Raw genomic sequence first — 27406 nt, forward strand, 5'->3', positions numbered from 1 at the left:
CACAACACGGGATGATCAATGCAAACTAAAAATTCTACTCATAAAAACGGAGAGGAGGTTAATACACTTGATTAAAATTGTGATTAAATCTAATTAAAAACGTAACACCACTATAATAAAATATTTAAGCCACAAACTGTAAAATAAAAAGTAAATAACAAATTAATTCAATTGTCAACTGTCAGTTGTTAAATATGACAAGAGAATTGACTGACAGCGACATCTCTGGATTGGAATGGTAACTAATTTGCTGTCTTGACCTTGACAATTTACGTGAAACGTCTATGAGTATGTATGGTTTGTGAACGCAACCTGTATCAATAGCCAGATGGCCGATAAGGTGTTCGAGGAAGCAGAGGGAACAATATATTAAAGAATCAGCTGTCTTAAAATACTTGTTTTTCCGACGTTGCTAGCTCTTGGTTCACTAGGCGTGGGCTAATTCGGCCCGTTCTCACCTGTGACTTTCATCATGTTTGTCATGTCATTTGACTGTCATGAAACTATTCAAAATAATGGGTTTTCCGTACAAAAAATGTTACTCTGCTTTAAAAAAATATTCAAACACCAAAAATATTACAATACTTTATAACTTTTACAACTTTACAATGACAACTATAAATTTCAAATACAGCTTGCTGTTCTATAAACTGTCAACTTTCTATGTTTATATAAGGTTTGTTCTAGCATCAGTTTCAAACGGTTTGAAACCATCAGTAAAAAGTGGACCAGCGCGAGTAGAGGGGATGCACTGGTTACTGTATTATGTTCTCTCACTGACCAACTGTTTGCTGACGGTTTCTGACTAGTTTGACTGTTTGCTAGAACAAACCTATTGGTATCTATACATTTTCCGACGTTCTGGACGTCATTAGACATAAAAGTTAAAAGTGCAAAAAGTGAAGGGTCCAGGGTTTTATTAGCCCAATGTACCCATGTGTCTAGTAGCGTGGCGATTAGTGTATAGGTATTCACGTTATCGGTTTATTAAAATTATGTTTAAGACAAGAACATTTCAAATGGTTTTGAAATTTTTCGTCACTGGTTTGTGACATCACATTCAGGATTATTAGCTGTATCACAAAAACTGTGCTAGCAATCATTTTTAAACGGAGTATATCCAAAGCTCGTTAGTAGCAAGTTTCCTTAATAGACTTGCCACCTCCAAAACTTTGGGAAATAAACTGACAGTATTCTTTTTTTTTAAGATTTTATATTATTATAAATACTCATTATACTGTCTTACACTTACACCATGCAACCAAAAAGGTATTTTAATCATTTCAACTAATTCTTACGTAATTTGATGAGCTGAAAACGAAAATGATATCAAAAAATGTGTTATCATCCTGGATTTTTCACAAAATACGAATGCAGATTTAGCCCATTTTTCCCTTATCTAAGTTACAGTGTCTTGAACTATACTAGCTGAAAATTGCATTACAGATACGTAGGTACTATCAACCTATCCCTGTCTTACACACAGTGCTACACTTATTAAGTGCCATACGGTAGCTGAGACAAGGTATACTAATAGGTTGGTCAATAAGTCATGCGGTTCGATAAGAAAATAGCTATTTCCACCTACCTCTACCGAAAGTATACTTTTCCGGACCTGATTGTAGGGAGCAAAGTTGTACTTTTCCTCCCTAGGGAGGAAAAGTAAAGGTGACGTCATGGTATTTAATTCATAAAATATAACTTATTGACGCCCTGTACAATATCTATTTTTTATTACGTAAGTATCTATACATTTTAACGTTTATTTAAAAACACTCTGTATTTTGCAGAATGGTAAAAAACAGTAAATTGTTATTCTGATTTAACATTGTTTACATTAATAATTTGACTTATATTTGACAGTTGACAGTTATATTGTACCTACTTTTTTGTTTTAGTTCTAATAAATTTCGTTGGTTAGTTACATAAATAAATTAAGTAAAAATGAAAAAAATGACTTGTTATTAAAGGAAGGTGGAAAAACCATATGTATAACATGGGAGTAAAGTGCCTTTTCCTCCCTTGAATGATTACTGCCCTCCGCTACGCGTCGGGCAGTAAACTTCATTCTCGGGAGGAAAAGTAGCACTTTCCTCCCTTGTTATACAAATAGCTATTTGTCAATACTAGATGGCTTGTAAACAAAGAATGAATTGACCGATTGAAATAAAACCTCACAAGCTTCACGACTTCGATAACGTTCAAATGAAGAGTGCACATAACAAAAAAACATTCACAAGCAAAAATTCGAATTAGCGGAAAATTCCCATGACAAACTTTCGAATTATTAGGTTTGTTCCAATAAAACGAAAAACCGCCATGTAATTATCATGCTCCTGCGCAGTAAACAAAATTCCAACAAAACGATGTTTGTTCATCGCATCGTTCTTCCGACTGTTCCAACAAAGATTGTGATCATCCACAGTGATAATTTCGTGACGATCATTTCAGTACACGGATAAATGCAAGTACTCGTTGGACTGACCTGCGCACTAGGATTGGTTTTCGCATTACCGTCACTGCACGATACAAACGATGAACATGCGCATAAGAACGGTAGAACGTTGTGTTGGAACAAACCTATTGATGTCACATAGGATACAGATATTTGTATACCGACATTTTTAGTACCCCAGATTGTTGAGTATTTTGGTTTTCCGTATGTTCAGATCCAGACCTGCTTCCTTGCAGCTCTCAACTACAGATCTCCTTGAGTAGAAGCTAGGAGTACTGTGTCGTTCGCATATCGCAAATTATTGATGATTTCACCGTTCACAACTATTCCTTCTTGTTTTTCAGAAAGTGCATCTCTGAAAATTCTTTCGGAGTAAACGTTGAAAAGCAGGAGCAATAAGAGGCATCCCTGTCGTACTCCTTTTTTAATATTAAGAGCCTGTGATTCTCAGTCGTCTACTAAGACTGATGTTTGATTCCAATACAAATTTGCAATTATGCTAACGTCTCTGCCGTCCAAGCTAATGTCTCTTAGAACTTCGATCAATATAGAGTGCTTAACACGATCGAATGCTTTTTGGAAATCAATAAAACAAGAATACATGCCTACGGATATATCACATCTTTGAACAAGTACGTTCATCCCAAACAATGCCTCTCGTTCCAAACCCGTTACGGAAACCAAACTGTGTGTCACTTAGGTATTCCTCGCATTTATTGTAGATACGGCCGTGTATTACTTAAGTACACTATTGGAAACATTTTTTACAATATTATTCTTTATTTAATTTCTACAGGTAGTAGCTGCCGGATCGTCTCAAGCATTAAACACCGCCCTTCGACCCCAAGCGGGCACATCGACACTGGCCGGCGCTTTAACAGGCATCAAAGTACAAGGAGCTTCGGGAACCACTCAACAAGCTTTATTATCTCAGGTATCAGCAGCTTTGAACCAGAACGTAGCTGGAATGCGACAAGGTAGCCCCGTGCGCATCCAAACCTCCACCGGGGCGCCGTTGGTGGCAGTTAACGTGCAGAATGTTCAACAGCAAGCTGCTTCTTCGTCATCGAATGCGGCGCCCCAAGTTACCAATCCAGAGCAAGTAAGTAGATATTTGAAGAAGTGAAGTGTGTAATTGATGTTTGTGCGATACCTTAACTTGAAAACCTTTTACCCGCAAACAATTATCACTCAATCTTCGCTTGTCCACTGCTGGACATAGACCTCCCTCATAATTTTTCATCTGTTTCGATCTTGTGCTTTTGCATCAAATATTTCAACCACAAACAACTGTATTGATATAATCACTTGTTGTGTCCATCAAGCTCATTCTAAGCTTTTAATTAGACTAAAACTAGAACAGTTAGTTAATTAATAAAACTCCAAATAACTATGGGAGTCATTCGCTTAAGGCTTTGTTTAGCCCATTCACTCAGGTGTTAGTACGTCTTATCTTAATTGAAAAAGTGAACCATGACTACCATGAGTCTTGGAAAGGGCAAATAAAACATGAAATCAGCTAATCATTTATTTTACATTAAAAAAAATAAGATGAAATTTTAATAGCAACAAAGCAAGTCCTGCCTGAAGCTTTACAAAATTTAAATGATACTTAAGGCATTGATGTTGTATGTACTGTTGGCTTCGTGGACTTGGATCGCTTGTTGAACATAGTTGGCGTAGTTGTCAGCTTCAGATCATGGCTTGGATTTAACTGAATCTAGATGCTTGCTTATTTGTGTCTTCAGGTAGCCGCTGAGTTTTGTTTTCTTTTGAAGAAACGCCAAAAAGAATATAGGAAATAAAAAAAAGATATGAAAACTTACTTTAAGTATATATGTATATCAATATGTTCTTACCTCAAAAAGAAGATTTAACGAATATAAACATTTATTGACTGAAACATCAGCTTAAATAGATGACAGACATTATAAAAACAAATTCCCTTTCTATTATTTTGAAGTAACATTGACAGATGGAAGTCGATAGTTGCCAATTGACAAATATTTTTTATCAACTTGTGAGTGGGGCATAGACATCAAAGACGTTTTATATTATGCCTATGGTTAAATCAGTTATTGGATTTGAAAAAATTATGCAAAAGATCAAGCTCTGGGTCTAGAACAAAACACGATTGAATTCACATCTTTAGAAACGCTATGGTTAAGAAGTTTTAGAGTTTAGGTATCAATTTATACTCTTTATTTTTTTTTTACTTTACTTTAATGTTTTTTTAATCCTTCCGTCGATATATTTAAGTTGAATTTGAATTAATTTTCATGTATATTTGAAGTAATGGTTTATTTGTTAAGTATGTATAGTTTTGCTGACTCTGTTTCTTATGTATGTCGACGTACAATTAAATCACATTCTTTGATAAAATTAACACACCTACCATCAAAACTTACGTGCAAGAAATTCCGATGTTTGAATCGCCCTACGATATTAAAAAGAAGACCTACTCTACGTCAGTGGTTCCCAAACTATGGATCTCGACCCTCTTGGGGCATGGGCGTCATTTGAAATTTTGATTGGGGGGGGGGCAAGCATTATATATACAATACATTATACAATACTATAGTAATAAAATTGATGTATTTTTTGTAAATTTCAGTCATTTTCAGGGTCGGGTGTGGGGGCAAATGACGCCGCTGTCTTGGAGGCTACGTTAAAGAGTTGAGGGGTCGAAATAATTTTTAAAAGGCACTTTAATAATGTTTTTCTTTTATTATTTTTCTATATTTTGCTTTTTATTGTTATCTTTTTAAGTTGTGTTCACTACGAGGCGCCAAGCCTTACACCGATCAATATATCGTACCCATGTATCCAATACCAGGTATACTGTCGGCAAACGTACAACAAACACTGAGTAAATACGAAGGAGGACGACAAGAATAGATACAAGGCAAGGATACAATCCATTGCTCTCCGTAGTGAACAAACCCTTAAAAATACAGGCACCAATGTAGCGCCTTCGCCTCGTTAGATACGGAAGAAAGATTAAAAAAAAGAAATTGTATAATTTTCTTAGATGACTCAAGTGAAACATTTTTATTTATATATGTTATAGTCAAAGCCCGAATTACAGGCACTCCTAGGTTTGACTAGGCAGTCCTCAGTTCTGACTGACGGTCTTAGTCAAAGCCCGAAATAAATTAGTTTCAGCCTTTGACTAGTCAAACCTAGGAGAGGCTAAGTTGGTCAGGCAAAGGTCGAAATTTAATTTTATGAAATCGGGGGACTAGTCAAACCCCGATCAGCTCTTAAAATGTCGTAATTTGTTAGATTAAGTTTAATAAAACGTCATTTTTTAATTTTAATGTTTATTATTTTTATATTGTCGTCATTAAAATAAAAAATTAGTGTTTATTCTCACATGTTGAGGCATTATGGCATTTAGAGTTTCACAATACGTTAGGCCTTTTACACTCACATAATTTTGAAGAGCATTTCTTATTGCAGTAGCATTTTATAAAGCCTTTTTCTCAAAATTTTGAATCTTTCGTACTAATTTCTCTTAGACAGTTTAACGTCTGGAATATCTTCGAAATTACGAAAATTCTCTTTGCATTTCAAAAAAATTTTCTCCAATTTCAATCAGAAAACTGTAATAATACCTATCCCCAGCTTTGATAAAGCTAAAGGAGATGCCCGAAATATTTTGGGTATCATACAAGATAAAACAATTGACGGTTTATATAGAGTTGGTACGAAATACGGAACAATAAACACACTTTTTTCAAAGAGAATGCAAAGATAATTTTCTTAATTTCGATGTTCCAGACGTCAACCTGTCTAAGAGAAATTAGTACAAAAGGTTCTAATTTTGGAGGACAATGCTTTATAAAATGCTACTGCAATAAGAAATGCTCTTCAAAATTATGTAAGTTTAAAAGGTCTAACGTATTGTGCAAATCTAAATGCCATAATTCTTGAACATGTAAGAATAAACACTAATTTTTTTTATTTTAATTACGACAATATAAAAATAATAAACATTATAAAAAATGATGTTTTATTAAACCTAATCTAACAAATTACGACACTTTAAGAGCTGATCGATTTCATAAAATTAAATTTTGACCTTTGCCTAACCAACTTAGTCTCTCCTAGGTTTGACTATTCAAAGGCCGAAACTGTAATTTATTTCGGGCTTTGACTATAACATATATAGACCGTTGCAATCATAGTAGACGTATCGGTGCAAAGCAGTAGACGGATCGATGCAATTCTAGTCTCTCGCGTGTTTCAAGGTCTAGCTATCATAAGGGTAAAACATTTTTTTTTTCTATTAAACAACTGTATCAAATTTAGATGGTGTATTAGATTTTTTCTTGAATGTTATTAAATGACGAGTGAACTGGGTGTGTGATAAGACAAAGGGGGTCTTTGTCAAAAAGCAAAAGAGGACAAAGCTTTTTGTCAAAAGGAGTCACTAGTCTTAGAAAGTTTGGGAAATACAGTTATAATAACTATATAAAAAATACCATCTATAACAAGATTAAACAGGTAAAGATTCCGTGAAGAGCCTTGAGGGGAACCAACCTTCAATGGAGAACTTTTTGTCAATTCAACACAAGTCCTTACTTTGGTGGAGTAGTAGAGCCTCTCATACATATCCTTCCCTAGCCTTAAATATTTCTCAGCAACCCATTTCCCTCTCATACATCTCCATAGCTCTTGTATAGGAACGGTGTCATACGCCTTCTTAAGATTTATAAATGCCAAATGTAGCTCTCTTTTTATCTCATCGTATTTCTCTATCAAAGCAAACAAGGCATCCGTTGTCCTTCTTTCTGGCGTATACCCAAATTATTCTTCTCCTATCCTTGTCTCCCTCTAACCTTCGCCTTTAGTTCTCTCACAGATTTGTTGTCTCTAAGAAATATTGCTTAATAACAAAATATGTAAGATTATACGTAACTATCAGGATTCTTATCAAAAACTTGAACGAACTCTGAGCATTTTGTCTCAATAAAAAGTTTTGTTGGTGGTTGGTGTGTCAATTTTGACGAGAAGTTGATGAAATTATTACTATTAATTGAAACTAACTTGTATTAAACGTGAGCTGTGATAATAAAACAATATTTTTAGAAATATTTTCACAGAGAATTAGTGCTTAATACTATATAAATGTTAAACTCTTCATTAATTTTACGTTTATCCATTAATTATCCAGAATCAGTCATTGTAAATATTTATTCACGACATATTTGTACCGATCTTTAGTTTCTGAATAATAAATTATTATTTTGATACAGTTTTTGTTTTATTTCGTGTGCATGTTTGTGTTTTTTTTTATTTGAGTAGCTAGTTCATATTCCAGAAGAATATAGTTCGGCTGTTGTACAGTGATGAGTGCGCTAAGAACCGACAAAATAACGGAAAAGATGAAAAACATAACACTTTATGAAATAAAAAGAGATGAACCTAGTAGAGGTGGAAAATTATCAATAGAAATCTATAAATTTACATTATATTCACTGTTTCTCACCTTTAGACGTATCGGAGGAGTATGGCAACTAACACTGACAGGAGTGTCATAATTTTATAAAATTTTCCTGTCACAATGTAGTTGCCATACTCCTCCGATACGTCTAAAGGCGGTTAAGATATTACAAGGTCAATACAAGCATAAATTGACGCCAAAAATGTCAACAAAAGTGAAAACAACGAACTATGTTGTGTTTTTTATTTTCAAATATGAAATAATGATCCTTAACTGGTGAAACTGGATCCTTAAACCATGTATTATAATGTCGTGAGGTAAAGAGTCATGATACTTACAATACCCTTCATCTTTTATACTTCGTTCAAATTTTTGGATTCTAAAAAAACTACTCAAAATGAAATTAAATAATAACGTACCAATAAAACGGTATAACTTTTTTATTAGTACCATTTACAGGGAAAGTTCAAAACAATTTAAATGTATTATCATTCATAAGTGTCCAAAACTGTATTAGTGAAATAATCTTCTGGAGTATGCTTTTCTTGTATTAACTATGTCCATAATATGATTACATAATAAAATTTCTTTTCAGGAATGATCTGTCTTCTGTGAAGATGCAATGTATGTTATTTTATTTTAAAAAATTTATGTAAATAAAGATGTTGTCTTGTTTTCATTGATTATTATTTAATTCTCCCGTTCTTTAAAGAACCAAAAAATAATTACTTAGGAAGAATAAAAAGTTCGAAATAAGTAACAAACAAAAAAATATTTGCCACCAACCAGAGGCGGCTTTACCTATTAATTGTGCAGGGTGTGCGGTGCACACGGGAGCCGGGATATTGGGGGCGACGAGCACCAAAGAGCGGGTCCTTTATTTTGTTTCAACATAAAATATGCTTTAAAACGATTAATGAAAAATTACATTGGCACTTAAGCGCAATTTATAGATTGCCGCCCGCCCGGCTGTCCTTCCAATGCACGGACGGCAATTTTTTTATTCGTTTGAGGACATATCGATAATGATTCCGAAATCGGTTGTGGAACCTATATAGGTCAAATTGCTTGGGACTTGTCCTAAGGAACCTATATAGGCATTTTCAAAGGCGGGGTAATTTTGCGAAATAAGCTTTGATGGAATGGATTAAGTATTATATTTAAGTTAACATGTATTCTATTTACTCGTGTACTCAAAGCTGTCAAATTTTCTAAACCAATTTTCAAGCTTACCTCATAGATAAAAAAAGTTCATTTTTAATTAAATAATATTAACAGATTTGGGTAGGTTGTTCTGACGCCCTGTTCCGACTATTTGCATCTGGATTTTTGTTTACATTATAAGCGTACCTAATATCCTCTAATACCCTATGTCCTATGTACTATGGTTTGTTTTTAAACCAGGAGGATTAAACTAGAAAGACAGATTCACACCCAAGAAAGTCACTAGAAAAATCACCAAATACCTACATCTTCTTTTTTTGTTAATCATATCGGCCTTCGACGGTAATCCATACATATTATACCGGGTGTCCACTTATATTTCCCCCATTTTAACTGCGTATTACTTCTAAACGGCTCAAAATAAAAATATGCGGTTTTCGCTGAAATGTTTTATTTTAGTAAAAGTTTTGTCTGAATGGATCGAGTTTTTTATATCGCTTTCAATTACGGAAAAAAATGGCGGCTATTTGAAAAAACTGTTGACTTTTTTTAAATGGAACACCCAGTATATTTTTTTGTAAAATGAAAGAACGGTCATTCACCTATACAGCGGTATAAAGTTTTTTAAAATCGGTTGTCAAATGACTGAGTAATTAATTTTTAAAATGAGAGGTGCAACGTGGATAGAGCCCTTTTCATGAGCATTTTTCAGTGCGTCACACAAATGATAGAAAAAAGATAAGTCCGTGATAATACACATTTATGACATTTATTCTAACATGACATTTTAGTTAAATCTGACAGTTGTCACATTTTATTTGTAATTTGGCATAAAAACAAACAAATTTGTGTTTATTGCATTTATAAAATGGTATTTCCTTTGATTTGTATAGTCTTATAAATTGTACAGATTATATTGGTAGATATATTATATAATTCGTAAATGATTTTTTTTTCGATTATAGCGCCATCTATCGACAACTAGAATAAATGTTATAAATGTCTGTAATCACAGACGTGCCTTTTTTCTGTCACATACAATTTAAGCGTTAGAAAGAAATCGAAAAACTGACGCACTGAAAAATGATCATTAAAAGGACTCTTATCACATAACTAAATAACGTAACTATTCATAAGCAAATTGATATTGTGTTATGTAATTTCCACATTGCATCTATCATTTTAAAAATTAATTGCTCAGTCATTTGACAACCGATTTTAAAAAACTTTATATCGCTGGATAGGTAAATGACCGTTCTTTCAATTTACAAAAAAATATACTGGGTTTTTTAATAAAAAAAGTCAACGTTTTTTTTTTCAAAAATCCGCCATTTTTTATTTAAAAGCGATATAAAAAATTAAATCCATTCAAACCAAACTTTTACTAAAATAAAAAACATTTCAGCGAAAACCGCATATTTCTATCTTGACTCGTTTAGGAGTTATATGCAGTTAAAATAGGGGAAAATATAAGTGGACACCCGGTATTATACTAATACGTCGCTAAAGAGTTCTAAAAACAATTGTTTTTTGTTTGTTTTTTATAAAAAGTAGACTAAAATTCTAAAAATAAGGAATAACGCAGAAAATTCAAAAAATCGTCGATATAACTTAATTAACGTATGAAATGCCAGTAATGTCAAAATTTCATAAATGCATTAGTGTCAAATTTTCAAATAGTGGAGTAAACTTACCTGAGATTGGACCAATTACAAACAAGCATTACGGCGCGGTAAATTTAACTTTCTACTTTTGGTTTAAAAACAAGTACCATAGTACTAGGTAAGGTACATATTCGACTATTCCATTTTGACTGCGCGTCTACCAAAGGGCGCCAGGGCATCGACTGCACACGGGCGCTACATGGACTAGAGCCGCCTCTGCCACCAACTCGCTGTACTACTACTACTATCGGTTTACAGAGTTCTCTGACACCTAACCGCCATTCTTCTCTGTTTAACCATAGACCTGGAGGGATTTCTCTTTCCTCTAGTTCTTTTTCAATTCCCTCCCTCCAGCTTCTTCTCGGCCTTCCTCTTTTCCTTCTCCATTGTGCTGTCCACGCCAAAATCTGTTTAGGGATCCTGTCATCTGGCATTCTCTGTACATGGCCGTACCATATTAGTTGTTTTGTTTTGTCATCAATTATTGTATTAGCATTATTAGTAATTACAAGCAATGTATTAACTACCGGGGAATAACACTCCTAAACACCACCTATAAAATCCTTGCAAACATCCTGCTAGAAAGAACCAAAAACTACACAGAAGAAATCGTTGGAGATTATCAATGCGGATTTAGACCGGGCCGCTCTACTATTGACCAGATATTCACAATAAAACAGATAATGGAAAAATGCTGGGAATTTGATCGTGAGCTTCATCAGATGTTCCTAGATTTTAAACAAGCATTTGATAGAGTATGCAGGGATAGCCTGTGGACAGCGATGCAGGAACTTGGCTTTCCAAAAAAACTAGTCAGGTTGGTACGGATGTGTATGGAACAGTTACGATGTAAGCTGAGAGTTGGACAACAATACTCGGAGACATTTGAAATAAACAATGGACTAAAACAGGGAGATGCACTTTAACCACAACTCTTCAATTTAGCTTTGGAGCACATAATCAGAAGTGCAAGAATCGAAAAACCCAATATAGTATTTCATCGAGAAGGACCAAACTTACTACTGGCATTTGCAGACGATATCGATGGGCAGACGACGAAGATGGGGCTCCAAATCAACGAAAACAAGACGAAATATATGTATATGAGCCGCAATAACCAAAGCAGAGACAGAATTGTTCAGAACATCACCATCGATGACTTTAACTTTGAGCGCGTTAGAGAATTCAAGTATCGTGGAACAATAACGGATCACAAGAAATAAACAACAGGATACAGGCCGACAACAGATGTCTTTTTGCCGTCCAAAACCTTATAAAATCAAAACAATTAACAAGACGTACGAAGATACAAGTCTATAAAACAATCATACGACCCGTTGTGATATATGGAAGTGAAACGTGGACGATAACAAAGGCAAGCGAAGAGAGACTACTTGTTTGGGAAAGAAGAATACACAGGAAGATCTTTGGTCCTGTGCTGAATGAAGCATCAGGACAATATAGGATAAGAACTAACAAAGAGCTCGAAGAACTTTACCCAGACGCCAACATCATAAAAGAAATAAAGTCCAGAAGACTCCAATGGGCGGGACACCTCAGAAGACATTCTGACCAAAGAACAGTAAGACTGGTGTGGGAGGAAGTCCCAACTGGAAGAAGACCACGCGGACGCCCTCGACTCCGGTGGCGAGAAAATATAGCAGGAGACCTAAGCGCGATGGGCGTGGAGAATTAGATGCGAGGTCGCTCAAGACAGAAAACAGTGGAGGCATGTTGTCGAGTCGGCTAAAACCCACGAAGGGTTGTAACGCCACGGAGTAAGTAAGTAAATTATTGTATTTGTGACTCCCATTATTTCTCATATTTTCTCATTTGGTATCCGATCTTTTCTTGATTTGCCTGCTGCTCTTCTCCAGAAGTCTATTTCTGTTACTAGTAATATTTTCTCTGTTCTTTGTTTCGGTGGCCAAACTTCACTGTCATATATGATTACACTTTTAAGTATGGTATTGTATAATGAGCTGTTTGTTCGCTTTAGATATTGTTTGGTTCCACAGAATGCCCTTCATCCTGGATATGGCTTTTCTACCCTGTATGTTTCTGTCTTATAGTCATCGAGTGTTCTATCTTGAGTTATCTTCAAGCTCAGGTACTTGTATTCATCACAGTGTTTAATTATTATCTCATCGTCTAATGTAATGGACTGCTTTGTCCCTCCAATACACATGACTTTGGTGTTTGCTTAATGTTGACTTCGAGACCCCATTTGTTATATTCTTCTATTAGCTTTCGCGTCATGTGACCCAAGTCGTCATGATCCTAAGCAATCAGAATTTGGTCATCAGCGAAACATAAAGTGTATAGTGTTTTCTCGTCATTGATCCAGTTTTAATTTGTGCAGTCGTTACATTATACAGACATTGGACTGCTTTGATAAGACCATGTTTAATGGTTTGCTGTAGTATTGACCATAGTTTGCTACGGCCGGTTTCACAAAGTAAAGTTAACTTGTGGTTAAGAGATAACCAGAGGTTACCCCAAAATATGCGTTTTAGTTTCAGGTCAACGGCGAAGTATGGTTAACTCACAGAATTTTTAACCAGAGGTTGGAGTGGGTTACCCTTATGGGTATACCCAGAAGGGTAACAATTATGAAACTGAAACGCATATTTTGGGGTAATTTTGAGGTTATCTCTTAACTACAAGTTAACTTTACTTTGTGAAACCGGCCGTAAGGGCCGGGCACACTGTCATACGCTTTTTGTAAATCTATGTACACCAGGTGAACTTCTTTATTGTCGGCTGTTTTTTCTCAATAACTTACGTAATAGCGTACAGGTGGTCTACTGTGAACTGCCCAGCTCTAAAGCCAGCTTGCTCCTCTGGTTCGTAATCTCTATAGTCATTTTTCAACTCCCTGTTAATATGTAGTTACTTTTCCTCCACTCCCCATAGCAGAAGACTGGTGAAGTCTCGTAATGTTGGCACAGTGTCATAGCGGTGGTCATAGCCACCTTTACTTAAGCCTTGAAGTTGAAACTTGGCAACATCTAATGGTAGACCGGTTAAGTCCTGTCAGTTCTCAAGCGAGCTCAAATTATCATCGCGACATCGCTTCGACGAAATAAATTTTGTACGTATATTATCATAATATACGTATAATAATAGTAATATTAAATGTAAAATAAATGTAAAACCTATTTTAGGACAGGGAAAAAAGATTTATTTCGCGACCTTCATAGCGACCGTCATCTCTTCGACGAAATAAATTTTGTACTTTTCTATATTATGTGTATCTATACATAAATTGTATAGAAGTATTTAAATTTAAAATAAATGAAAAACCTATTTTTCGATAGAAAAAAATGATTTATTCCGCGACCGTCATCTCTTCGGCGAAATAAATATTTTGTACGTATATGTATTGAAGTTAAAACTTCTTTAGGGACGTTGTGCACTTTTTGGATGGGAAAAAGTATTAAATTGGCGACCGCCGTTGCGACCGTCATCGCCTCGAAGAAATAAATTTTTGAAGTGAAAACTTCTTGAGGGTCGTTGTGCACTTTTTGGATGGGGAAAAAGTATTAAATTAGTGACCGTCATCGTTTCGACGAAATAACTTTTTGAAGTGAAAATTTCTTTAGGGACGTTGTGCACTTTTTGGATGAGGAAAAATTATTAAATTTGAATGGGGAGAAAGTAATAAATAAGCGACCGTCATCGCTTCGACGAAATAAACATTTGAAGTGAAAACTTCTTTAGGGACGTTGTGCTCTTTTTGGATGGAAAAAAGTATTAAATTATCGACCGTCATCGCTTCGATGAAATAAATTTGTAAAGTGAAAACTTCTTGAGTGACGATGTGCACTTTTTGGATGGGGGAAAAGTATTGAATTAGAGACCGTCATCGCTTCGACGAAATAAATATTTGAAGTGAAACTTCTTTAGGGACGTTGTGCACTTTTTCGATGGAAAAAAGTATTAAATTAGCGATCGTCGTCGTTTCGATGAAATCAATTTTTGAAGTGAAAACTTCTTGAGGGACGTTGTGCACTTTTTGGATGGGGAAAAATATTAAATTAGCGACCTTTATCGCTTCGACAAAATAAATGTTTGAAGTCAAAAATTTCTTTAGGGACGTTGTGCACTTTTTGGATGGGGATAAATTACTAAATTAGGGACCGTCATTGCTTCGACGAAATTAATATTTGAAGTGAAACTTCTTTAGGGACGTTGTGCACATTTTGGATGGGAGAAAAGTATTGAATTAGGGACTGTCATCCATCGCTTCGACGAAATAAATATTTGAAGTGAAACTTTTTTAGGGACGTTGTGCACTTTTTCGATGGAAAAAAGTATTAAATTAGCGACCGTCATCGCTTCGATGAAATCAATTTTAGAAGTGGAAAGTTCTTGAGAGACGTTGTGCACTTTTTGGATGGGGAAAATATTATATTAGCGAACCTTCATCGCTTCGACGAAATAAATTTTTGAAATGAAAACTTTTTGAGGGACGTTGTGCACTTTTTGGATAAGGAAAAATTATTAAATTAGCGACCGTCATCGCTTCGACGAAATAAATTTTTTAAGTAAAAACTTTTTTAGGGACGTGCACTTTTTGTATGGAGGGAAAGTATTGAATTAGGGCCGTAATCGCTTCGACGAAATAAATATTTAAAATGAAACTTATTTAGGGACGTTGTGCACTTTTTCGATGTAAAAAAGTAATAAATTAGCAACTATCAAGGCTTCGACGAAATAAATATTTGAAGTGAAAACTTCTTGAGGGACGTTGTGCACTTTTTGGATGGGGAAAATTATTAAATTAGCGACCGTTATCGCTTCGACGAAATAAATTTTTGAATTGAAAATTTCTTTATGGTCATCACTTCGCTGAAATAAATTTTGTACATATATAAATTATGTGTATGTATACATAAATAGCATAGGGCATACGCATCGCGTATATCGTATATGATATAGGTACAGCACTTCTTTTAGGATGGGGTAAAAGCATTGAGCTCGTAATTTATATACTATAAGAAGTTTTCACTTCTGTCGGCACTCCCACGAGTGCCTTTATTTTTTTAAATCCTGTTGTTATTAACGACTAAAATACTGTGGGCAGATGATACAACAACACCACTGAAACCACTAGAGGCAAACAATGAACAATGACGCAAACGTCAGTTGTGTTAAGCAAGACTTTTAGTGAGATTATTTTGGACTGGAATTTTTGTGCAACAACGAAGTAAGTGTATTTTAAACCATTGTTCGACTAATTTTCTGTATGATTTAATGCATTAACTCGAATAGGGAACCTTAGTATTGGAAATACGAAGAAGGATATTTCTACGAAATACGTGTTGGGTTAAGCGATCTTAGATTAGGTCCCTTCCTGGGCTGTGATATGACCTCGACGTGGTGGAAGGGCCGAGTAATTGGTCTTGGTCCCTAAAATTGTGAGGGGAGCACGACCAATGAAACCAAGAACAGTCCAACTAGCGTCCGGCGCCGGTGCACTGGGCGGTATCCGAACTCGGGCGCCTGACGCTAAAAAAACATCCAGAGGGAGTAAACCAGCTGTCAAAAATCCGTAAGTTAAGGTGTGAGAAACCGTGCCGATGACTGAATGGCCATACGTCACGTGGTCGAAAACGGAATCCCTCAGGGCACCAGGCGACACCCTGTTGTATCCTAGCCTTAGCAGGATAAGGGCGCACTGCCCTGCCGGACTATTATTCGTCCCAATTCGTGGGAATAAGATGAGTACTAAGCAAAAAAACAATAAACAGAGAGTAGAGGAGGAGAATCCGAGGAAGGGGGAACCCTCGAGTGCGTCCTCTTCGCCCACTAGGGCGGGGAGAGCTCATCCAAGGGGATCGTTGGTAGACATTGGTGTAGGAGAGACGCCAGAAAGAGAGAGTGTGGTGAATGAGGAGAGTGGTGAGAAGTTCGGCTTGTCGAGAACCGAATCGGAACAATCTGAAGATGAGAACAGTCCTGCTCGATCTTTGACAGATGTTAAGGCGATAGAGGGGGCTTCTGGAGAGGACTTCAGTGAGGTCGAGAAGACGGTGGATCAACTCAAGGCCGCAGTGATGAAGATGTTAGAGTTGACCAAGGACAACAGCGAAGACGACATTAAGGACATTAAATCGGAGGTCGAGGAATTACGTGATCTGACCTGTTGGTTTGAGAGGGAAATGTCTCAATTAAAGGTGGCACTCGCAGAAGAGTCTCGCGAGTCCCCGCCAAGAAAGGCCAAGGTGTGTACGAGGACCATCGGTACACAAACAGATGTGTACCAAAAGGAAAGGACTATGGATGTGCAGATGTCCTCCCTGGAGAACCTTGTGGAAATTGAACGTCGTGTTCAAGTTATAAGAAGCCGAATGGACGAATGTGAAACCTCAGAGGAGATTATGGATCTCCTGAATGAGGATTGGCCAGAGGCCGTGTTCACAAAGGTGACCGTTCTGAAGGGGAGTCCAATATATTCCAATGAAGACGCGGCGTTCTGGGTAACTTCAGATCCGACCGACCAGAAGATTCTGGGTCGGTTCGGTAAAAGGTACCCCGCCCTGCTGAATTTTTCTTTTGAGGAAGACGATGAAGGAGGTGTGGAATCAATGTTTAGGTCCCTAAGCGTTCCGTGTGAAAATGAGCGAAAAGTTATCTCTAAGAGGTGCATTCATAAACTCACTCCCAAGAAGTCGGATGAACTTGAAGCTGTCAGGTTCCTGGCGGTGTGCCAAGAATTGCTTAATGCAATGGTTCTGTTACGCAGAAATAACGTGGGGATGTATGCGCCGACGAGACTGGGCACAGGCCTTACGCGAAAGCTACTAGAATGGGCAGCCGACGGTATGGAAGTGAGGGTGACCTTGTTCGAACCAAAAAAGAAAAAGGAGCCCAGTAGATATGAAGTGGATGCGGTTAGAAACTTGCCTGCTGTGGTGGAGGACTTGGAACGAGTTACGGAAGGCACGATAAGGACCACCAGAGAAGAGCCTTACTGGTGGTGTGTTGAGATTGAGAATTTGAGGAAGGAAGCTATTGCCCTGCGTCGCCGGGTAACACGTGCAAGGGGACGTGGAGTAGATGCGGATGAAGTGGTACGAATGCAAGATGAATACCGTGCAAAGAAGAAAGAGTTAACTAGGTTGATCCGAGCCAAGAAAAGAGCTGGCGCGATTTCTGAGACGAGCTGAACAAGGATTTGTGGGGAAAAGGGTACAGGATTACAGGTACGATATGCCGCTGGAACACGGGAGCTCTTTTCGTCTGGAGAGCGGCGGGAACCCTTTTCCCCGTACGAAACTTCTTAATGCGCTAGGGGCCTTCAAGTTGCAGTCGCGACAATGGAATGAGGAGGAGAGGGCCATTTATATGGATGTGGAAAAAAGGAGGATCACTAGTTAAGGATCAGATGTTATATGCTATTTTGGGATATCACAGCTTTATTCATTTATCAACTAAGTAAAAGCCAATGGAAATTATCAATAGTCATATCGGCCCTCAAGATCTATTCGACTTGTTTTGGTGCTGTACCCTATGCAGTGTGTATGCGTTCATGCTGGTTGTATTATTCGTAAGGATCCTTCTTCTGCTGTTCTTATTATTGTATTGATATCTGGTATGTCACACCAGTTTTTTATGTCTCCGAACCGTTAGTGTCGTTTGCGGACTGGTCCGCGCCGACTTTACAAGTTTGCCCATTAAAATGGTCTTTAAAAATATTTTTCGCCTCTTAAAATGTGACGTAGATGTGAGACCTTCTGAGACACCACATTTCTTAAGCTTCAAAACCGTTTAGGACACAAATATGGAGAACCAAAGGAGTTTTGCGCTGAAAAAGGTACATAGTTATTGATATGATGACACCATGTCTAGCTATTGCTATTTGTATCTTCACTTCTTCCTCACAGTCCCATTTACTGTTTATAACTAACTTCAAGATATTTAAATCTGTCAACTGTCTTAAATATGTCTTTTCTACATAAATGGCAGTAGAAGGGAAAGACATATCTTACAAAACTTTGATAAAACTGCACATAGTACCTCCTCCAGGTAGCAAAAGATCAATTAGGCACGATATATCCAAACTCTAGAAGTAGACGAGATCTTTAAATGGATTGAGAAACTAATAAAATATATTTTTGCTTATCTAGATCAGAAATATACAATACTGCCTTTATCAACAGCATACACGGCCTCAATAAGAAAATAATCACTAAGAAATCGTAGCCAAAGAGATACATAGATTTATTTTCGCAAAGGGTTTTGAGCGACCCAGTTAAAACAAAATTTGGCGCCCTTTCATAAAAGAGTCTAAAAATTTACTTCAAATTAACAAAAAAGTAGTATAAAACGCAAAAAATCAAAACTACACAATAAAAACTGTGTTAAAATTTATTTATTTAAAAAATAATACAAAAGTTATTTACTTACAAGTGATGCAACATATGGAATAGCATTACGAGCGCATGAGAACTTTGAAAAGTGTCTTATGCTATCTCTGTTGCATACATGTGACACAAGATCTTTTGTAATGCTACCTGTCAAAAATTCTTTAACATTGTTGTTATTCGCTCTGAGCGTTAACAAAGTGTCGAAGCAAAATCGACCGACCTGCTCATGGTGGCGGTTTTTTGAAATTTTATCAGGACTCTTTGTGTATGTTTAAATGAGACATTTAAAAAAAATGCCGTGTCACGCTAGTGATATTATGTATTAATATAAACAGAAAATAAAAACGCACTTAATCTGATATAAATTCTTCTATTTCCAATATTGATTATCAGTTTGATTTTGTATACATAACCTCACTCTCGCAGTTTATGTCAATCAATCTTTATTAACGAAAAAGGAAATATTTATGTTGCACTATAAATTACAGTATAAATTAATAACTAATGAATTCTAACAATTGTATTCGGTTATTATCACTACAAAATAAAATATTCAAGTTTAACAAAATAATCCCGTAAAACTCAATGTTAAAACGTCCTGACAAAATCTGACAGCGTGTCACGTGACTGTAAGTAGAGGGGAGACGCACGGAGCCAATACACTGTGAGCTCGTACGTAGAGGGGATATTTACAAATTCGCGAGCGCCAGTAGTCTGTAAACGTTTACCGGAAATTTGACATAAATGTCAAAGTGATTAATTTAAAATTAAAATTAAAAACATTAATTATAAAAAAATATTAGTTAGTCAAAGCTGTGGTATATATTTTTACCTTAAATATACTTACGTTTTAAATACTGAATTTAAGTTTTTTAATGTTCCGTAATATGTAATTATTAATCTATTAATCTTAGCGCCATCTACACGATAATTGTGAAAGTATCCGAAGTAAGAAATTCATATTTTATCAATAGAGCGTCAAAATGATTAGCAAAATCTTAAAAAAATCGATTACAATTTAATTACTTTTTTGTGTTGTAAATGTTAACCGATAACAATTAAATAATAAATTTAAAAATTACCGGTGAAAGTTGAATTAGTAATCCACTAGGAGCGCCACCAGCGAAGCTCAGAGCGTATAGTCGGTTCGCTAAACTCAGACACAACTGGCTAGTGATTTTAGCAGGTAATTTTTTTGTTTTTTGCCAATTTTGGCAAAATTACTAACTATTTGTTAATTATTAACCAATTATTTTTTTGAAAAATTACTTACTAAAATAACTAGCCAGTTGTGAGTTTAGCGAACCGACTATATTTACATTTTTTTTGTTATATCATACTAGGAACATTTTATCTTTTTATTTTTATCGAATTAAGTTTGAACAATTTTTGTCTTTGTCTGTGTTTGTCTTACGAGTATAATCATTGTACAGTTACGGTCACTGAATAGTTTACACCATTTTTATATTGTGATACTGTAAAAATGGAGTGTTCATACGGATTTACTAAATGTCAAATTTATTGTCAAAATTTCGCGCGCATTGACAAATAAAATTAAAAGCAATGCATAGGGCTTTTCGTCGATTGTCATTTGTTTCGAGCTTCTGTCATATGTTGTATAATCTGTGTATAATATTAATATACACGGATTATACAACATATGACAGAAGCTCGAAACAAATGACTGAATGAAAAGCCTATTCGCTCCGTGCATGACTGACGCGACACCTAGCGTAGTGGCCTTACATTTTTGGCGACCACAATTTGACGTTAAGCATATGATACACATATGACATATTTGACTTTAATATGTAATATTTTATTTACCATTTTTGATAAAATTTGTTATACAAACAAGTGTGTTCGCGGAGACATTCGGGGACTAGTCCACGGCAAGTGGAGCATGCGCACTTTAAAATAATACAAATAATACAGTTGATAGATAAATATACAAGGTATATTTTTACTATTCATTAATATTATTAATTAATTATTAATATACTGGTATATTAATATCCTGTTTTTTTATTGATATAGTAGGTACCACAGAACAAAAAAGGCTGTAGTCATAAATTATTTATTATTTCAATACAAAACAACTTAATGCCGATTATGTTACTGTAAAATAAAATACAAAATTTACCACTTTCCTTTAAATCATAAAGCTGCAACATCATTTGATAATTTTAAAGGCATTTACAATTATGGTGTACAAATTAAGAGCACTATTTTTGATCTACTGCAAAACAAACTGAAAGTGACTTCCGCCCTTTCAATTATAACGTACAGATTTATCAATATAATCGATAATACATTAAATAAATATAATATGGAATTAAAGTGCGCATGCGTTGTCGTGGACTAAAAGTCACCGACAGGGTCTGCGAACGAACATAATGACACTGACATTACAAAAATTCGCCAAAATTGTCATATTTCGCCTCTACGGACGCTGGCATAGTTTCGTGTGTCCCCAACATGGTCACGCACGGAGCGAATAGGCATTTGAATGACATGCAAATTCAAGAGCAATTGCCAAACTCAATCATTTTAATCAATTTTATTCAAAAAACTTCTTTTTATAATTTCCATTTTGTTTCATTTTGTAAAATAGATTTATTAAATTTTGATTTTTAAATTTTAATCAACCTATTCTGGGTCCGCTACTGGTAACGTTACTTTGAAGTAAAAGCTGCGTTTAAACGAGGTAAATATTCAAAAATATTGGCCGCTGGATATTAAAGGGTGTAAACTATTCAATGGCCACAGCTGTACCTCCAAAATTGGCCACAGCTGTACCAGCCGACAATGTAGCCTTCGTTCGAATATTTTAATCTGTTTGCCCTTTGTTCAGTGTATGTTATTATTTGTATTATTATTTTTAAGTAAATGTTTACGACATTCTGGGATGTGCTGGATAGCTTCCTTTTTCTGACGAAATGCCTCCGATGATGATCTGAGAGCGAAAGTTCCTTGGGCAAGATTTCATCAATAACTTTGCTTGATACACAATGTGCCACAAAGGTCTCATCAAACCTGAAGAAATAAAATGGACTGCGCAGAAGATGTTTTAACAGTACCCTGCATCAAAGCTTCCTTATATTCATGAAGAAGAGCCTATAACCACATATTTTGAAATTGGAGAAATTGAATTACATGAATCACATCCTTGTTTTTATTTTAATTTTCCTATGTTTCATTCCAAGTTGTTCACATATTTCCATTTATACTCACTCCCAACTAATAATCACAATCATTCCACCTGGCCCATGTCTAGTATACAACCTTTTCCTCTTTTTCTTTATATGGATCTACCATGTAAAAGAAGCAAATGCAAAACATTCTGCTCTGAAAAATTGCCGCAAGACAACGATCAGACCATTATCATGTATCATACGAATTCTCCAATGAATCAACGAAGTTGTTCAATGTCAAAGTTCTTATTACTATCACTACAATGATCATCCAAAAGGTATCAGATGCACACTACATTGTTAAAAGCTATGAAAGCATGTAGCTATTAAACCGCCATTGAGATAGAAGTACTAGAAAATTATTTGAGTTACCACCAAGATGTGAACTACAAACTAATAATGAAATATAATATACTAATTAAAGAAGAACAATAAACGTTACGAAAAGATAATACTATTTTTTCAACGGAACCCCCAATAGTCAAACATCTAAAATTCGACGAACTATACATAAGTTAGCACAAGAAAATAAAGATTCCGTCCATCCTCCCAACAAAAACGGACCAAGGCTGTAAGTGAGCACCACCAATGTATATCCTGGCCGCAATCCTTTTAGTTTTTGGCGTTCTCAAATTACGAAATATGAAAATGAAAAGATGAGCAGAAGCCCACCACTGACCAAAGTCGAGAGTCCTCAGGAGCAGTTCACAGAGTTTTGTCCACGACCAATATATCCTAGCAGCAATTTTTTTTTGGCGTTCTCAAATTACGAAATATGAAAAGATGAGTAGAATCCCAACACAGCAGAAAACACCACTGATCAAAGTCAAGATCCTCAGAAGCAGTCCACAGAGTTGTGTTCTTTCCTCACACAACTTCCGCAGGGGATGTACATATTATTGTACAATAAGCCCGTACATCAGCAATATTGAAGTCCAGTGCCCAGCTCATCAGCAGTTTCAGTTCAATCACAGACTGTTTAATAAAAGTTCAGTTTTTATTTAGTTATTAAATGTTTTTTTACTTTTTTAGTTGTATTTTTTTAAAGTTGCCAATGCAAGATCACAGAAAGGTCGTCATAGGTTCATTTTATATAAATATTGTAAATTTCGGTTTAATAAAAGTTCAGTTATAATTTAATTAATAAAAGTTTTATTACTTTTTTAGCTGTATTTTTAAAAGTTGACAATACAAGAATATACAGTGCGCTGGAATAAGTGTTATCCCCCCCTTATTAACTTATTTATTTTTTGTACGTAAGCAAAACGCTCGGACAGGTCGATTTTTAATATAATCAAAGTATATTATAGCATCAATATTTCGAACTTTACGCGATCCCTCTTCAGGTGACCAGCATAACTTTGATTTTTTTAAATGGGAAAGTACATCATGTGACACCTCATTTAAAAGCTTTTGAAATACTGATTACAAAAATGTATAATACTTTAATCCTTTTTGAGAGCGTAAGCGCAAAATTTTGGTCGAACTCTTTTTAAACTCATTAATTTTTTTCGAATCCTAAGAAAACTAATAAGTATTTTTGAAAAATTTAAACGCAGAATGATAGATTACGTTATTACCGAGTTCTGACGTTTCCTACGAATAAACAAAAAGTTTCTTTTGAATGATATATTTGAAATTAAAAATCAGACTAAATTTTCTCTTTTTTGCACCCCTGTGACTTAATAAAATAAACAATATAGGAGTTCTCAGGGACTTTCGACCATCGAGAATAATGTAATATTTCATTTTGCGTTTAAAATTTTCAAAAATATTTATTAGTTTTTCGTAAGTTTAGTAATAATAAATATTTATTTATTATTTCAAAAGCTTTTAAATGAGGTGTTACACTATGTACTTTCCCGTTTAAAAAAAATCAAAGTTATGCTTGTCACCTGAAGAGGGATCGCGTAAAGTTCAAAACATTGATGCTATAATATACTATGATTATTTCAAAATTGGACGCTAAAAAAACCATGGACGGCTATGCAGACAAATGTGGCAGTCCTTAAGAGAGAAATGCTGCTCACGAGCTGCTTGATACCATCAAATGTAGAAAGATGGCCTATTTTGGACACGTAGTAAGGGGAGACAGATATAAAATTCTTTAACTTCTCATGATGGGTAAAATCGAAGAACGCAGAGGAATTGGTAGAAAACAGGCCTATTGGGTGAAGAATATCAGGGAGTGGACAGGAATAAAAAAAGCAGAGCAACTATTTAGAATAGCTCGAGACAGAGACAGTTATGTTAATCGCCAACGTCAAGGTGACTCGATAGATGCAAGAAACTGGGGAAGAATGATTGAAAGCTGCCAACGGAAGACAAGAATGTAATAATCCCAGTAGCAAAAGAGAAAAGATATAGAGATTTATACAGGGTGTGACATAAAGGTAGGTCATAAATTAAATCACATCCTGGTACCTATTGATGAAGGTCTCCAAATTCTGCTTGATCGTATTCACGAGGTAGGAGAGGAAATGGACATTAAAATAAACTCAAAACTGAAAGAAATTTCACAAAATGACATACATATTTATGTGAGACTGTGATAAAACGGACCAACTAAATCCAGACATAGAAATAAAACGTAGAATAGAAATGACTAAAACTACTTTTATGAAAATGAAGTCATTTCTTTGCAATAATCATCTCAGTTTAGAACTAAAACAAAGAATGTAAGTCTGTACTTTTGTATGGTGTACTTAGTGGATTCATAGACGGATGCTGAAGAGATACCTTGGACTGCAAAAAAAACTAATGAAGAAGTACTATAAGGAGGGTCAACAAAGATAGAGAACTGCTATAAAGACTGTTAAACACCGGAAATGTCTTATCTGGGACATTGTAGCAATTTTTCGACGCATTGGTTGTCAGTACAAACAAATGCACTGTATATAACGTTGCCCGAGAGCATTTTCAGTTGTTTCGGCATAGAAGAGTGGGTGGGGTGTTTCGGCCAACGTCCCCTACCCCAACTGACATTACGATGTTACAACCTTTAGTTATACGGGCAACTAATTTATTACCATTGTGACAACTACATATCACAGTTCAGTTTTTTCAACAATCGCAACGACTTAAAAATGTTATAATGCTAAACTAATTTACGCCCTGGCCGACTCTGTAGTTGAGTTTGAGTAGAGTTGTCTGTCACGTCACGACCCTGTGTTGTTCTAAAGGTGTGATACGTTTGCGGCAATTTCCAGAGGAGAAAAAGAATTTACTTTATAACCTTATTTTTTTCTTATTATTATATATTTTATTTTGATGGAAATTTTCGATTTATTTAACAACCTGTTTATTTGTTTTTTTAATAGCTGGTTTCCATTCCATGGTTTTATCAGTAGATTTGAGATTTGATAACCTTAATCTTTGTATCAGCTTTCGTAGACAGGGTTGCCAGGTCAGTTTTTACTCTTTCAGTAGTTTTGTTTTCACAAAATCAGTAGATTCTTTTTAGGCCATGTAAATATACAGTATACATCAGTGATATGCACATCCGTCCTAAAGGTCCCAAGAGGAATTCCACAAAATTGGAAACCTAATTATTCCAAACCACCAACTGGTAATTACCATTTTTTAGCTAAAATCTACTAAATCAAAAACTAAAATATACTTAAGGATTTTTGGGATATATTTGGGATTTTTTGTAATAAAAACAACAGCTAACTTAAGGGGATAGGCGCAAATCGTCTGTTAAAATGTTCAATGTATTTTAAATGTTTTCATTTTTTGCGAATCCTTAGAAAACTAATATTTTTGAAAAATTTAAACGCACAAAGAAAGATTACGTTATTACCGAGGACCGAAAGTCCCTGAAAACTTCTATAATGTTTATTTTAATAAGTTACAGGGGGAAAAACAGAAAAAATTTAGTGTGACTTTTAATTCCAAATATCTCGTTCAAAAGAAACGTTTCGGTTTTTCTAAATAATGCAGTCTTTCATTCTGCGTTAAAATTTTTCAAAAATACTTATTACAGTTTCCTTATGATTCGAAAAAAATGGATTAAATTCTGTTAAAATATACCAAAAATCTACTAAAAAATATTGCCTACTAATGGTTTGTTTTTAACCAAGAGGAGTGATTCAAATTTACCGCGCTGTAATGCTTGTTTGTAATTGGTCCAACTGCAGGCAAGTTTACTCCACTCTTATAAAATTTTGACAGTAATGACATTTATCAAATTTTGACACTAGTGGAATTTCATAGGTTAGTTAAGTTATACCGGCGATTTTTTGTGTTAACTGTGTTATTCCTTTAATGATTGTTAGTCTGCTTTTATATAAAAAGCAGTCGTTTTTAGAACTCTTTAGCGACGTATTAATATAATATAATATTTATGGATTACCGTTGAGGGCCGACATGATCAACCAAAAAAGAAGATGTATTTGGTTGTTATTCTAGTGACTTTCTTAGGCGTGAATCTGCCTTTTAAGTTTACTCCTCCTGGTTAAAAAATAAACTATATAATTTTTTAAAAAATATCAAAAATCTACCAAAAAAGTAGAAATCTACTAAATGTGGCAACGCTGTTAATGAGAATGATACACTTTTGCACTGGTCACATGACCTCTGTCGGCCAATAAGAGGGTGCGTTCTAAAATGGTTTTGATAGTCGGCGCGGTCGGGTTTGGTTGGCGATTGGACTTTTAAGTTGTCTTGTCCGTCTAAAAGCCCTGATCGACAGGCGAGTAAAACCACAGTTTTGTGGCTCGTCGGTAAAGCTCGCCAGTGTATCATTGCAATACCGCGGTTTGATATACCGACGAGCCTGGCTTGTGGCTCGTCAGTTTGTTTTATTTTTTACTCGGCTCGTGGTTCAAAACCGCACGTGTATCACGGCTGGCGAGCCAAACCGGCAGTTTTCAGCGACCGTTGAAGTGAAAAGACCAGTTTAATCATGGATATGCGAACTCTCAGCCACGACTTTTTATTGGAATTTATAGATTGTTTACGAGACTGTTCTTGTTTATGGAAATGTAAATCGCCAAAGTACAAAAACAAAGCAATTCGACTTACCGCATATAGATGGTGAAAGTTCTCAACCTCCTATGTCAATTTTTGGATATTTTATTTTGTTACCCTAAATTAAAGAAATA

At 35.4% G+C, this 27406-nt stretch overlaps 1 protein-coding gene across 2 annotated transcripts in view; it reads left to right on the plus strand.

The window, feature by feature from the left end:
- The window catches only part of LOC126883075 (helicase domino), a 170250-nt gene extending 161671 nt beyond the window's left edge, over nucleotides 1–8579 (plus strand). The window contains exons 23-24 of one of the 2 annotated variants that reach the window (XM_050648300.1): nucleotides 3252–3557; nucleotides 8500–8579. In XM_050648300.1, coding sequence (XP_050504257.1) covers nucleotides 3252–3557; nucleotides 8500–8505 — 312 coding nt within the window. In that variant the 3' untranslated portion in view covers nucleotides 8506–8579. Of the gene's footprint in view, nucleotides 1–3251; nucleotides 7716–8499 lie in introns of those variants that run through there. The other variant, XM_050648299.1, reaches the window with a different exon arrangement.
- The last annotated feature ends 18827 nt before the right edge of the window (nucleotides 8580–27406 follow it).

This window comes from Diabrotica virgifera, chromosome 4 (assembly GCF_917563875.1).
Source record: "Diabrotica virgifera virgifera chromosome 4, PGI_DIABVI_V3a".
NCBI lineage: Eukaryota > Metazoa > Arthropoda > Insecta > Coleoptera > Chrysomelidae > Diabrotica > Diabrotica virgifera.